Here is a 14,819-nt window from a genome sequence, read left to right on the forward strand (position 1 = left end):
GCAATTGGATAGGTACATGGATGGGTGCTTATGCTAGGACAAATGTTCGGCACAACATCGTGGGCCGAAGGGCCTGTTCTGTGCTGTATTGTTCTATGTTCTATGTTCAAAGGACCTAATTTTAATTTCATTTTTGAGTTGTAGTGGAGAGATTCTGGGAAACTGAAGTTTTTCTTATATAATCTAAGTGAGGCTTTTAAAACTCGAAATGATTATGAAGAGAAAAGAAGGATTGCTGCACAAGATTTCCTATGACATCAAAAGACAGAGACAGAAAGCAGTTCTTTTTTAAAGGAAGAATGTGCCAGAAGATTAGTGCATTCCTTTTCAGGGGAGTGTTCAAATTTCTTTCAGAGAGAGAAAGGCTGGTATGACCAGCAATCTGCAGAACAATCAGGGCAGAAGAAATAAAGTCCTCAGTGGTTTGGATGTTAGGGAAGGAGCAATAGGCAATAGATAATAGTGCAGGAGTAGGCCATTCGACCCAGCACCATCATTCATTATGATCATGGCTGTTCATCCACAATCAGTATCCTATTCCTGCCTTATCCCATAACCTTTGGTTCCATTATCTTTAAGAGCACTATCCATCTCTTTCTTGAAAGTATCCAGAGACTTGGCCTCCACTGCCTTCGGGGGCAGAGCATTCCGTATATTCACTACTCTATGGGTGAAGAAGTTTCTCTTCAACTCGGTTTTAATTGGCCTACCCCTTATTTTTAAACTGTGTGCTCTGGTTCTGCACTCACCCATCAGCGGAAAAATGCTTCTTGCCTCCAGAGTGTCCAATCCTTTAGTAATTTTATAAGTCTCAATCAGATCTCCTCTCATCCTTCTAAACACAAGTGTATACAAGCCTAGTCGCTCCAATCTTTCAACGTATGATAGTTCCACCATTCCGGGAATTGATCTAGTGAACCTACGCTGCACTCCCTCAATAGCCAGAATGTCCTTCCTCAAATTTGGAGACCAAAACTGATTTGGAGACCAAAACTGCACATAATATTCCAGGTGCGGTCTCACCAGGGCCCTGTACAGCTGCAAAAGGACCTCTTTGCTCCTATACTCAATTTCTCTTGTTATGAAGGCCAGCATGCCGTTAGCTTTCTTCACTGCCTGCTGTACCTGCATGCTTTCTTTCATGACTGATGTACAAGAACACCTAGATCTCGTTGTACTTCCTCTTTACCTAACTTGACTCCATTTAAATAGTAATCTGCCCTCCTGCTCTTGCCACATTTATCCACATGGAACTGCATCTGCCGTGCATCCATCCACTCATGTAGCCTGTCCAAGTCACCCTGTATTCTCATAACATCCTCCTCACATTTCACCCTGCCACCCAGAAACAGAAAGCTGTGGAAGAGGAGTTTAAATGAGCCCATGTAAGAAATAAGAACTTCTGTTAACATTTCAAAGATGTCAGAAACAGACATTGACTAAATGCAGAATTTTACTGGCAAAAAGCCAAATATAGCATGCAAACGGAAGAAAGCATTTTAAAGTGCAATAGAGTGAGATTTGAATATCTAAGTCTGTTGCTGAGGGTTGCAGAATTAAATCTTTATTTTTGATTTGTGTAATAAAACCATTCCTGAAGAAGGGCCTGTGCCCGAAACGTCGAATCTCCTGTTCCCTGGATGCTGCCTGACCTGCTGTGCTGTTCCAGCAATAAAGTTTCAACTTTGATCTCCAGCATCTGCAGACCTCACTTTTTCCTCCTAATAAAACCATTTCAACTGGTACTTGTGTCGTGTAATAGTTTGTCCTTTACTTTCCTTGTGTATAATAAAACTTTGTTCTTTTGTTAAAACTATAACATATTCATAAGAGGCTGCCAACACACTACAATGATAAAATTGTGAAAATAAAACCTGCAATCTATCAAGCCAGGTTTCATTCTGGAATATTACTTGTCTCGTATTACACATGTACCTTCAGAATTTGGTTAGATGAATGAATGTTTAACGAGTTAGGCAACGATAGCCTTTCCAAATATACAAGCCCAGAAAAGTTAAATAGGATTAAGTATCCTGGGCGGATTAGCAAGGACGATGGAATAAATGTGACCCGAGAATGGACGTGCCTTGACACAAAGAGTGATTGATGAAAAAGGAACAAAAATAAAAGTTAAAAATAAGAAGTGGTGACTTAATATAGGGCAGTATTAGAAGACAACATACATTAAAAAAATTAAACATGTACACATAAACAACCGTCTCTTATTTTCCATGGAGATTAGCTAACTCAACACAAATGAGAACCTGGATCTTTCTGGTTTGTAGGCTTGAGTACGACACTATACAGAACTCAATGAATGATCAAGAATTTGAGTGAATAGACGTATCTTTATATATAATAACAAATAAAAGCAATGCAAGTTTTTTTTCAGCTGGACAGTGCCAAAACATGCTTCACCAAATAACTTTTCTACACATCAGAGGAAAATGGTATCACAGTCTTAACTCAGTCATGTATATCTTTGGCCTCATATGAAATAGACTTCTACAGACACCAACATAAATTGAAGATATTTTGGTCATTTAGTTTATACTTAAAAATGGAATAACCCATGGTACATTAGTGGAACAAAAAGCAATACAATATCGACAATCATTTCACGAATATGTTCATATTTCAATTTTTAATTACCTATATGTATATCTTAATATTAAATATTGCATACAAACCAAATTACAACAATGGCAACAAAAATGATACTAAAAATACAGTGTTCCATCTTCAAGTTGCGAGAACAGAGGTTTTGAGAAACCTAAGTTTTGAAGGATTGTGGAAACTTCTGGAGTGTCACTGTGGGTATTGGAAATCTTATTTTAAACAAGGCTTCCAAGAAATTACATGTCTTGTGAAACTTGGTTGTTTTACATGGAGTATTTAAACAAAGTGGTTTGAAGAGATTCTGATTTTTAATTTGATTGTCATTTAATAGTGAGGGTGGGAAAGGTAGAGAGGGAAGAAAATAAGAGGAGCTGATCTCTCCTTTTCTGAAAAGAAAATCCTGTTTGTAAATTCAAGGTAAAATCTAATTGTTATTTTGAAAGGACGTCTCCATATCATATTTCTTGAGCAAGTTGTGTCTCCAGGACTCAAGGGGCAACAGTGGGAGATTAGTGACTCCACCACTTATGCTAGGACATCACAACAACAGACTTCCGAACATTCTACACTTTTGCCTTAAAGGATAACCTATTGACAAAGTATTTTTTTCAGAACTCCAAGTTGTACACAAATCCAAACTTCTCTCTTGTTTCCTGAAGAGAATAGGAAGTGTGCGCGCATGCATGTGTTCCTTTGCATATATTTTGAGCATATTTAGAGGGATAATCATTTATAATTCTATATTTTTGTTTGTGTACATTAACCAATTATTGCACCTTGATTGAATAAGTTTGATGATAATCCACAGTGTTTATTAAGTGGCTATTACACTGTTTAATTTAAAACCAGACAAACATTGGCAATTTCAACACCTAGAAAAGTATCTTCATGTTGTGACCTGAGGAGTAGTGGGACAAGAGTGACATTGCACACCTCCAATTTTAACATTAGGCACACAGTTTAGCAGCATTTTTTTGTTATTTACAGACTTAATGCTACATGCAGTGACAGATCTACACCAGCTCGGAGTTTCCTTCATGAGATCACTCTCTAGCACATGTACTCTGTCATGTCATGCTGCATCAACATTAGTTCAATTCCTTAGACTCAAGCTATTAAATTATTATTCCACACATGCATTATACAATAATTATTTCTGCACAACTGCAAAAAGAAAATTGATAGCAATTTTGAGATGCAAATACTCTATGGTATGGCAGATACTCACATTTTGTTCAACAGTGGCAATGTCCTGTTCTGCCTTAGAGAGTTTAAACTTGTATTCACTCAACTGCCTATTTACATCTCCTAAAAGTAAACAATGAGGTGATATTACACTAAGCAACTCAATAGCATATGGAACTGCTTGACAAGATTAAAGAAAACAATACTGCAAACTGAAATTGACAGAGGGGAAACAAGTCATCAGCAAAGACTAAAAGTCATGCTCAAAGTGCCTATTAATAACTTAAGCTGACTATAAAAGTATCTTGTGCAAGAAACAGTAATCTATTAAAAATACATGCCCCCAATTACATGCCCAGAACCTTTCCATAATGGAATCACTCAAACTGTTTTTAAAACACTTTATTATTAAATAACTTTAGGGTGGCACAGTGGTTAGCACAGTTGCCTCACATGGCCAGGGATGCTGGTTCAATTCTAGCTTTGGGTGACTGTCTGTGTGGAGTTTGCATGTTCTCCCCATGCCTGCTTGGTTTTCCACTGGGTGCACCAGTTTCCTCCCACATTCCAAAGATGTGCAGGCTATGTGGATTGGCCATTGAAAGTGAGAGATTTGGGGATAGGGTGGAGGCCTGGGCCCAGGTGGGATGCTCTTCAGTGTTGCTGCAGACTCTATGCGAACCTTCACTGCTCTCCATCCCAGAGGGTTATGGATGCAGTATGATTTGAATATATTTAAGCTGAAAGAGATACATTCTTTCCCTTTCAGGGAATCAAGACAAGTGGGAGTGTGTGAGAAAGTAGAGTTGGATACAAAGATCAGCCTGATTGCACTGAATACAGATCAGACTCGACAGGCTTTATGGTCTTCTGCTGCTCTTGTTTCTTACAATGTGCTCTTGCATTAAATTCCATTCATCCCTGCAAACACAGTTGATTGAGGAAGGACCCCTTGGCATACATATAGCTTGCTGGCACTAACCAGGTCAACAACTTGGGCGAAGAACCAGAATCTGCAATGGTAGCTGGAACTATACCCTAGCAAACATCAGAATTTTCACATGTCGATGGGTTAGAGAAGCCCGATACTTAAACTCTTTATTTATCAAATAACAGATGTGACAGCATTTGATCCCATGAACTCACTCTGCATTTCTAGAATTTGTAGATCTGTGCCATTTTCTAGTCGATCAGAATCGGTGAGCACATTTTCAATCCTAGAGTTCTTTTGTTTTTCCTCTTCCAACTGCAGTTTCAGCTTTCTGATCTACCAAAAACAAGTAGCCAAAGGTTAATATGATTCAAAAAGTTGAAGTAGTCAAAATATACATTTAGAATGGTCTAAGTAGGTCACATAACTAAATACCTCCCGTTGAGGAATGTAAACACATATATTGTTTGTGAAGAAAACTTAAATACTGGAAAACTCTTCTGGCAAATAAATTTCACATTGACCACATCACTGCCATAGCACCAACTTCAGTCAAGATGCTGTGGTTTTAGAATGAAGAAATGTTGAAAATCATTAATGGCTTGCTATAATTAGCTGAGAATACTACTTCATCTGTGGTTCAAGACTGATCTTAGGTTTCTAACACTTCACTTTGCTCCTCTTGTGTTTCTATCCATAGCCCAATGCAGAGGCCAGTCTGTTTATTTCTCCACTACTACCAAGTCCTATAGTAAGTTTGCTGTATTATAGTAAAACAAAGAGGAGATTTTGAATAAGTGACTGACATCCTGGGAAGAAGAATTGAATGATTCGCCAATATGATCGAAGCAGTACAAAAAAGAAGTTTGGAACAGTAGAATATGCCGAAATAACATTTTAGAATGGAAAACAAGTCAATTGGGTATAACCATTAATACTGGCAGAGAGTAATCTGCCAATTGTCAAGCAGGACAGGTTAGTTTCCTTTTGCTTTGGGAAAGCAATGACATATGTCATTGACCCTTCCTCATATCCCCAGAAAAACTTTTAAGTGAAAAGTTGACAAATGAGATACTAATGAGAGTGACCGTACACTCTAAGCTGGTATTTAAGACATTACACCATTTCACATTGTGCAACCTGGGAGAAAGAAATCATCCACACCATCATTAGCAGAATCTACCATTACATTTTCAAAGTTGACATGAAATTTGACAAGCTAACATGAATATGACTTAAAGAATTTGTACTGTTCAGATCATTTATGCCAAACAAAACATTTACACATACTTTAAACACTCCCTAATCAGAAATAGAACAGTCAAGATTGCATCACAACTGAAATGATGAAGCAAATCAGCCAGGTTACATTTAAAGATAAGTTAGGTTAAATGATCAAAGCTGTTCAAGGAACAGACACATGTAATAAAAAAAGTGTCTGTTTTGTTCTTTACAACTAAAATATTTTAAAGAAGATACTTCTGCAGAAAACCATAAGAGTAGTTTTGAGGCTTGGTTCAGAGCAAAAGAACACCTCTTAATACCTGCCTCTTGATGTCTTGGAAATGCTGGTGCATTCTTCTGCAAATGCTGTAGGTACTCACTGTAACTATATGGTAGCGAGTTTCAGAATCTTGAAACAACAAAGAATTATGACATACGTCTGTCAGAAGAATGAGAGACTGGAAGAAAACTTGGCAGATAATGGTATTCCCATGCACCTCCTGCCCTTCAGTTCTCTCAAAAAAGCCTTGGCAAGTTGCTATATTCCATGCATTGGATACTGCACACTGCAGTCACAGTGGATGCTAAAGGTGGTGGATGAACAATCAAGTGGGCTGTTTCTGCTTAAGTATCAAAACTTCTTAAAATGTTGAGATAGCTCCAGTCTAGTATCTTAGTGTTTTATTCCCTTCAGTGGAGACGTTTTTCAAATGATGTATTTATTCATGATACACTGGAGTGATATTTTGATGAAAGCATCAACATAGAACAACTTATGCACTGTGCAATTCACTGCATGTGAAATATTTTGGGATGGTCCAAAAAAACTGATAGGTTTTGCTGCAAATGCATGATTGTGTTTCTTGTTCTCAAAGTTACAAATATGTTGGGAATCCAACTCTTTCCAGTGGAGGTATAAATGTGACCAAACAATACTAGTCATACATAGCATATCAAGGCACAAAATAAAATTTCCTACTAGCATTGCCTAACTTCAGAATGGCAATGCTAAGTTCAGCCTAAATATGCAAGTCAAAGAGCAGAGAACAAGTTTTCCTTTATGATACTGCATGATTTTTGGATTATTTTGCTTTCCTTCCCAACCTGCAAGTGATTAAGTTAATTACCTGTGCAAGCAATTCTTCCTTTTCATCAGCCAGTTTCATTAGCCGCACATCTACAACATAAGAAAACACGTAAAAAAAATTGCAAGCTTCAAGGTCAAAAATAATCATGTTAACTCATTATTTGAGCAAGTTGGATAACTTGAACGTCCTTCAAAAAGGAAAATGTTGAAAATCAGAAATTTAAAAAAAACAAAAATGCTGGAAATACTCAGTAGGTCAGGCAGCATCTGTAGAGAAGAAAAATAACCTAACATTTCAGGTGAGGGACCTTTCAGTTCCAGGCTAAGGATGCATCTGAGCACTAAATTTATTGGCAGGAATGACTACTGCACAGTAATTTGACATTAAATACTTCAAATCACTCTGCGGCACTGTCATGATAAGTGGGGTAGATTCATAACAAACCTAGCGTTTAAAACTGGACATTCGTAAGGTTATAGTGACCATTTGCAGAAGAACTGTACTTCTGTAATCTCATGGCCTGGTATATCCCTCAATCTACCATTACCATAAAACTTGGTTCAAAGAGAATTATAAAAGAGCATGTCAGGACCAGGACTAGACATGCCTAAAAATCGTAGTACTGCCTTGAAGAAGCTAAGCCTGATAAAACTGGCATTTGAATCAGAAAAAAAAAAGCTGTGTAAAAGGCAGAGTAGAGCAAGTCCAAAGCAACAAATGAATCCACTCAAACACTCATAGGGCACATCCAGTATGATGGAGGTCAATTAGTTAGTTTACATGTACAAAACAGGTTGTTTTTATGATGCCATGGGAAAATGATCCACCATCGGCTTGGAGTTCCAAGTTCAAGATCCATCTCATGACTTGATGGTCAAAAATGATGCGTTCTTTGTGGCCAAATAGTTTTGTTATCGACCTTTTTTATAAACTTATCCAACAGGTGCTAAAAGTGAGAGAAATCTCTGGTCAGCCATGTGCTGGAAAGGGTTAGAGCCTCCAAGTCATCACACAGCTCTGGAATACAAAATGCATTTAAAAATTGCATGTTCCAACATAGTTTGGAGTCGCTGAATGAACTATGTGAGTGTGTTTTGGTGTTGCCAGTATGACAAAACTTGCTATTCTGACTTGAATGAGATAACTAAGCTACCCAGCTGGATTAAATATTTTACAAGTAGATAGCAGCCAAGATAAGATTTTTAACAGTTAAGCTCTATTGTTCGACTTGGGGCGGTATAGTTGAACAAGCAATACCTAGTGGTCCGTCTCCTGCACTTTCAAGCACGTGAGCAGCCTCTTGAGACACAACTGTTATAGCACCAACAATTGGTTCATGATTCACATCACCATTAGGTGTGCCTTCTGGGATTATAACCAGACCATGTTTCTGAAAGATAAAAAAAAGATTGAAAATGTCAAGTTCTATCATGCAAGTATCTTCAATTTTCTATGGTCCACAAAACTGCTAACCATACTGCTTTATTTCAATCTGTTAACTTGAGCTGTGGAATATGCTTTACATCACAAGCAGAATGCAACAATTATTTTTAACGAAAAAAATGAGATAATGAAAGTTACCAAGTGAACTTAGCAGAAGCAGCTTCACCTTTTTCTTGTCTTTTAAAGCTATGAATTTATCAAATAACTTAAAAAAAGACACCTTAGAAAAAAAATTCAACTCTCAGATTTAAACAATCATTGGGTCACTTGCAAAATTAAAATAGTTAGTTAGGAAAGCCAGGCTTGGTATCTTCATTTAACTAATTGATATTAACAAAATGAAATGTGACCAGTTACAATATTGCTCAAGGACGTCAATGGTAAAAATGGAGCTTTCCTTGTTTTCTGGTTGGCAAACATAACTAAGCAGAAAAATAGAAATTTCAAGGCATGAATTAAGCTGATTAACAAGTGAAATTAAACCATCCTAAATATTCAAGGCTATTAGCAATTTCAGGGCTGGAACTAAATAGTTAAGTGGTGGCACTGTTAATTAAGGACAACAGCGATAAACGACACGAGTTCAGAAGATTAAGATGTAGAACCAGTTTGTGTAGAGATGAGAAATTGCAAACCAAAATGACTTGTAAAAGTAATTTCTATGTCTCTTAACAGTAGCTACACAGTAGAACAGAGTATACATGATGACATAATGGTGGTCTGCCATAAAGGTACTACAGCAATCTTCAGCAAATTTAGTCTTCATATGGATTGGATAAATTAGAACAGAAATAGTAGCCTGGAAGATGAGTTCAGAGTGTTCTTGGGACAATTTCTTAAAGCTGAAAGTTTCAGGGCCAACCACGAAGCAAGATATTTTAGACCTGATAATATGCAATGAGACAAGATTTTTTAATGATCTCTCAGAAAAGGTACATCCAGGCAAGGATGATCATAATGTAACTGAAATTTCACATTCTGTTAGAGGACAAGTGCTGAAAGTCAAAAACTAGCATCTGAAACTTGAAAAAATTCAAATCTAAGGGTCTGAAGAGAGTGCTGACTGAAGTAAACTAGGTAAATAATTGAAAGTTTGAGAAGCAGCTGCAGACATTTGAGGATATGTTCCATAATTCTCAGTAAAGCAAATTCTAGAAAGGACAGCCTTAGTTGATAGATGCACCATCCCTAGTTAACCAAAGTAAAGATATTATCAAATTCAAAGAAAAAAACATACTATACTGTGAAGGTTTGTGGCAGGTTAGAAGATTGGTCAGGTATTACAAATTAGTAATGAGCACAGTCACATATTATGGAAACACAGCCTTCAGTCCAACCAATCCACACCAACCATATTCCCAGATTAAGCTAGTTCCACTTGCCTGCACTTGGGCCATATCCATATCCCATATTCTATTCGTGAACTTATCCAAATGTATTAAACATTGTAACTGTACCTGCATCCACCACTTTCTCTGGCAGTTCATTCCAAACATGAACACTGTAAAAAAAGTTGCCCATCATTTCCTTTTTAAACCTTTCTCCCCTTAAAAACGTTCCGCTCATGATTTCATATACCTTTGTAAGGTCACCCTTCAACCTCCTATGCTCCAAAGAAGTCCAAGCCTTTCCTGTGATGTTCAGACCTCAAATCCTCTATTCCTGGCAACATCCTGGTAAATCTTTTCTGAACCCTCTCCAATTTAATATATCCTTCCTATAACAGGAAGTACCCAGAAGAGGGCTTACCAACATACAAGCTCAACACAGCATCCCCAATTCCTATACTCAGAAGGTCTGAGCAATGAAGGCAAGCATGCGAAATGCCTACTTAATCACCTTGCCTACCTGTGACACAAATTTCAAAGAATTATGTATCTGAACCACTACGTCTTTCTGATCTACAACACTATCTTGGGCCCTACCATTAATTGTATAAGTCCTGTTCTTGTTTGTATTACTAAAATGCAATACCTCACATTTATCTAAATTAAACTCCATCTGCCACGATACCATCAATTTTTGTGTCACATGCAAGCTTACTCACTATGCCTGCTACATTCTCATCCAAATCATTTACATAGGTGACAAACAGAAGTGGACCAAGTACCGATTCCTGTGGAAGACCGCTGGTCACAGGCCTCCAGTCTGAAAAACAACCTTCCACCACCACCCTCCGTCTCCTACTGTAAAGTAAATTTGCGCCCAATTAGCAAGCTCACGCTAAATTCCATGCAAACTAACTTTATTAGTTAGTTTACCATGTGGACCCTTGTCAAAGGCTTTACTTAAGTCCAAGTAAACAATGTCTACAGATCTGCCCTCAATCTTTTGGTTACTTCATGAAAAAAACTCATTCAAGTTTGACACACATTATTTCCCTCGCACAAAACCATGCCGATTATCCCTAATCAATCCTCGCCTCTCCAAATGCATGTAAATCCTACCTTTCAGAATCACCTTCAACAACTTACCCACCACCAATGCCAGACTCACAGGTCTATAGTTCCCTGGCTTCTCCTTACAGCCTTTCTGAAACAATGACACGATAGTAGCCAGTCTCCAGCCATGTTTATAGACGATACAAATATTTCTGCTAGGGTCAAGCAATTTCCTCCCTAATTTCCCACAAAATCTTGGGATATGATATATCAGATCCTGGAGATTTATCTACCTTCAATTTTTTAAGACCTCTTCTGTAATGTGAACCTCGTTCAAAGCATCAGTATTTATTTCTAGCCTCCATTTCTTTCTCAACAGTAAAAACTAACGCCAAGTATTCAATTAATATCTCCTGAGGTTGAATACAAAGATGACCTCGTTGATCTTTAAGGGGTCCTACTCTTTCCCTAATTGCTCTATTGCTCATATCCCCTCTTTGCTTTACTGATTTCCTTAAGAATGCTCCCACTCTCTTTATATTCTTCAAGACATTCAGTTTTTGTGTCACCTGCAAGCTTACAATGTGCATATCTAAGATTCTTTTTTATTCTTGACTAGAACCTCAACATTTTTACGCATTCATTGCTCCCTGACCTTACCAGCCCTACCTTTCACTGTAACAAGGTCATAATGTGTCTGAACTCTCAATCTCACACTTTTGAAGACCTCCCACTTGTCTGCTGTACCTTCACCTGCGAAGAGTCTACTCCAATCAACTTTTGAAAGTTGTTTCATACCCTTAGAATTTGCCTTACTCCAATTAAGATATTAAAAATCACAACACCAGGTTATAGGCGAACAGGTTTATTTGGACTATAACCTGGTGTCGTGAAATTTTTAACTTTGTCCATCCCAGTTCAATACCAGCTCCTCCACATCATGGCTTCCAATTAAGAACTTTAACTTTTACGAAAGACTTATCCTTTTCCATAACTTTTTAAAAACTATTAGTATTATGTTAACGAGTCCCAGTGTTCCCCTACTAATACTTCAGTCACTTGCCCTTCCTTGTTTTCCAAGAGAAGGTGAAGTCTTGCTATTTCTTTAAAATGGCCAAAAAAATGAGTGGAAAAAAAAATTAAGAGCTTGAGAGAAAGCTAGCTTGAAATATATAAAAAAAACAGAACTTGTACAAGTATTTTAGTAACGCTATTCCTTGGAGGACGAGAGTGGGGAATTAATACTGGGAAACTGGTACAATTTTGGCTGACTAATATTAATTTCTTCAATTCCTCACTGACATTTGTTCTCAGTATCCTTGGAGGTTCATGGATCTTCCTCTGAGAAGACAGACACTAAGTATTTGTCTAATTTCTCTGTTGCTCCCTCACTCCATTATGAATTCTCCAGTCTCTGCCTGCAATGGGCTCACACTGCCTTTGACAATCTTTTTGTTATGTATGATAGAAGCTTTCATAGTTCATTTATGTTTTTCACTAATTTACTTTCATATACTTTTTCAATTTTTAAAAATTAGCTTCTTGGTGATTTTTTTTTTAAACTGAATTTTAAAATGCTTCAAGTTCTCAGGCCGCTTAGTTGGTTTTTGGTTTATTACACTCCTCTTCCTTTGAACTAATATGATGTTGTTAGTCATGGCTGGATCACTTTTCCTGTTGGGTTTTTGTACCTCAAATTGGTACTTTTGCAAACCATGTACCAATTGTTCAAATGTTAGTTATCGACAATCTACAATCGTTAACTCTTAACAGTGTTTCCTAATCTACAAACAGTCAACTTGCCTTTCAAAACTTTGTTGTTTCCTATGTTTAGGCATATGAAGAGAAATACAATTAAGGGAAATCTATAGATTTGGAACCATCTATCAAAGTGGAGTAAAGATTACAACACAAAATAAGGGCTCATGGTGGTGAAGGAGTGGGGTGTGAGGGCATGGTTAGCTAACAGGAAGCAGATTAATGATTAATTTTCATGTTGGCAAGCTGTTATTAATGGCAATGCCAGAGGAATCTGTGATGAAGTCTCAACTATTAATAATCTTTATCCATGATTTGGATGCTAAATTTACTGATGGCACAAAGGAGGAAATCAAATTGCCAAGAGAACACAAGATGTCCGCAAAGGGATACATGTAGATAGATAAAAGTTGGCAAAAAAATGGTTCATGTGGTGTAATGTCAGAAGTATATGGTTGTCAACTCTGGCAGAAAGAACAGAAACACAGTATGTTACTTTGATGAGAATAGACTGTAGAACTCACCAGCAGAGAGAAATCTGGGGGTCCTGCTATATGAACCAAAGTATTGGTAGACAAGTATAACCAATGATTTGCAAAACAAATGGAGTGTTAGCATTAGCTGTAAAGGGAATAGAATATAAAAGTAGCTAAGTGTAGGCTGGATAGGTAAAGGCTCTTAAATTAGACCACATCTGGGTGTTGTGCATGTAGTTTTAACTTCCTTATTTAAGAAAGGATATCACTGAATTAAACCCAGAGATGGTTCACTTGTCTGATTTTTGGGATGAAACAGTTATTTTAGGAAGAAAGGCAAACAGGCTTCACTTACACCCATTGGAGTTTAGGAAAAAGAGGTGAAACATAGAAGATTCTGAGGGGACTTGACAGGATGCTGGATGGGAAAGTCTATAATTAAGACAAATAATGGAAAAATTAGGAACATCTCATTCAAAGATTGAGATAATCAGAAATTCTATTCTCAGAGGACGGTTAAGTGTGTAGAATCCTCTCCACAGAAAGAAAAGAAGGATTCAGCCATTGAATATATTCAAGGCTGAGTTAGATAGATTTTCAATAAATAAAAGTCAACAGTTATGAAGACAGATATGAAAGTGGAATTGAGTCCCCAAACAGATCAAGTGGCAGGCTTAAGAAGCCAAAATGACCTAGCCCTGCTCCTCAGTCTTGTGTTGTGCTCAACCACTTTAGTTTGCCATATACATATAACCTGTTTGGCACACAAAAAAATCCATCTTCAGAAAGACTTGATATAAAGGAATCCAAACAACAAAAATAGATGTTAAACAGATTCAAATCTAAATAGACTCCTTAAGCTAATTGTTCTATATCAGAAATAAAAAGATTTCAAGTGAAAAAAGAGCATGAGACACCATTATGTGGGGTATAATAAACATTTACTTTCAGATACATGAAAAACCTTTTAAACAAAGTCAGATATTTGAAGTTGGTTCATTCATTATGTTGTTAATTGATGTAAAGAAGATCAGCTGTTGACCAATTTTACTCATGTCGTTCCTCTTGTAGAAGTTTATCACAACAATTTACAACATTTGTGTCAAGATAACGGTCAGTTACACTTAGAGAAACTGATGTCATCACTGTTTCTCCAATTCTCATGTTAGCTTATGACTCAGTTTTAAAACCAGTGCCATAATCTTAACGTTTTTTATTTGGAGCCATTGCTTTTTTCCCCCCATGATCCACTAACAGCTGAGGTCGTTCATTTTTCTCTTGGCTGTCATAGCATATTTCATAGATATTTAATTTTCTGATTCTTAAGTTTTCCATCTGCTTGATTTTCTTCTTTGCTTTGCTGATTCTCAGCATACATCAGTAGTTCACAAGGAATCTTAAGGATGAACATGACGAAACACTGTCCATTTTGTGGTATTTGCTCCACCTTCATGCTGTTTTTATCTTTAATAGTTACAATCTCTATTTTAAACAATTCATTTATCGCTCCAATTCAGATGCAATCATGGATCTAGATTCTGCAAAACTTGTATCACTGGGCAAACTCATTAACTCATGAAGCTGACAAATATCACATCTGAAAAAATATGAAGTATATGATCAAGCAATGGTGATGTGAGGACAATACCTCTTCATGCAGTGAAGACTGAGGGGGGTATGTAATGCACTGTATGTAGTGGAAGTAGATTTAATG

The 14,819-nt window shown here is 37.1% G+C and overlaps 1 protein-coding gene across 1 annotated transcript in view; it reads right to left on the minus strand.

The window, feature by feature from the left end:
• The window catches only part of lrrfip2 (leucine rich repeat (in FLII) interacting protein 2), a 49,604-nt gene that overhangs the window by 9,243 nt on the left and 25,542 nt on the right, over positions 1-14,819 (minus strand). Inside the window, exons 8-11 of the mRNA XM_043689371.1 lie at positions 8,305-8,437; positions 7,087-7,136; positions 4,951-5,071; positions 3,848-3,927 (exon numbers count right to left, since the gene is read on the minus strand). Coding sequence (XP_043545306.1) covers positions 3,848-3,927; positions 4,951-5,071; positions 7,087-7,136; positions 8,305-8,437 — 384 coding nt within the window. The remainder of the gene's footprint in view (positions 1-3,847; positions 3,928-4,950; positions 5,072-7,086; positions 7,137-8,304; positions 8,438-14,819) is intronic.

The sequence above is a fragment of the Chiloscyllium plagiosum genome, chromosome 4 (genome assembly GCF_004010195.1).
Source record: "Chiloscyllium plagiosum isolate BGI_BamShark_2017 chromosome 4, ASM401019v2, whole genome shotgun sequence".
Lineage (NCBI taxonomy): Eukaryota > Metazoa > Chordata > Chondrichthyes > Orectolobiformes > Hemiscylliidae > Chiloscyllium > Chiloscyllium plagiosum.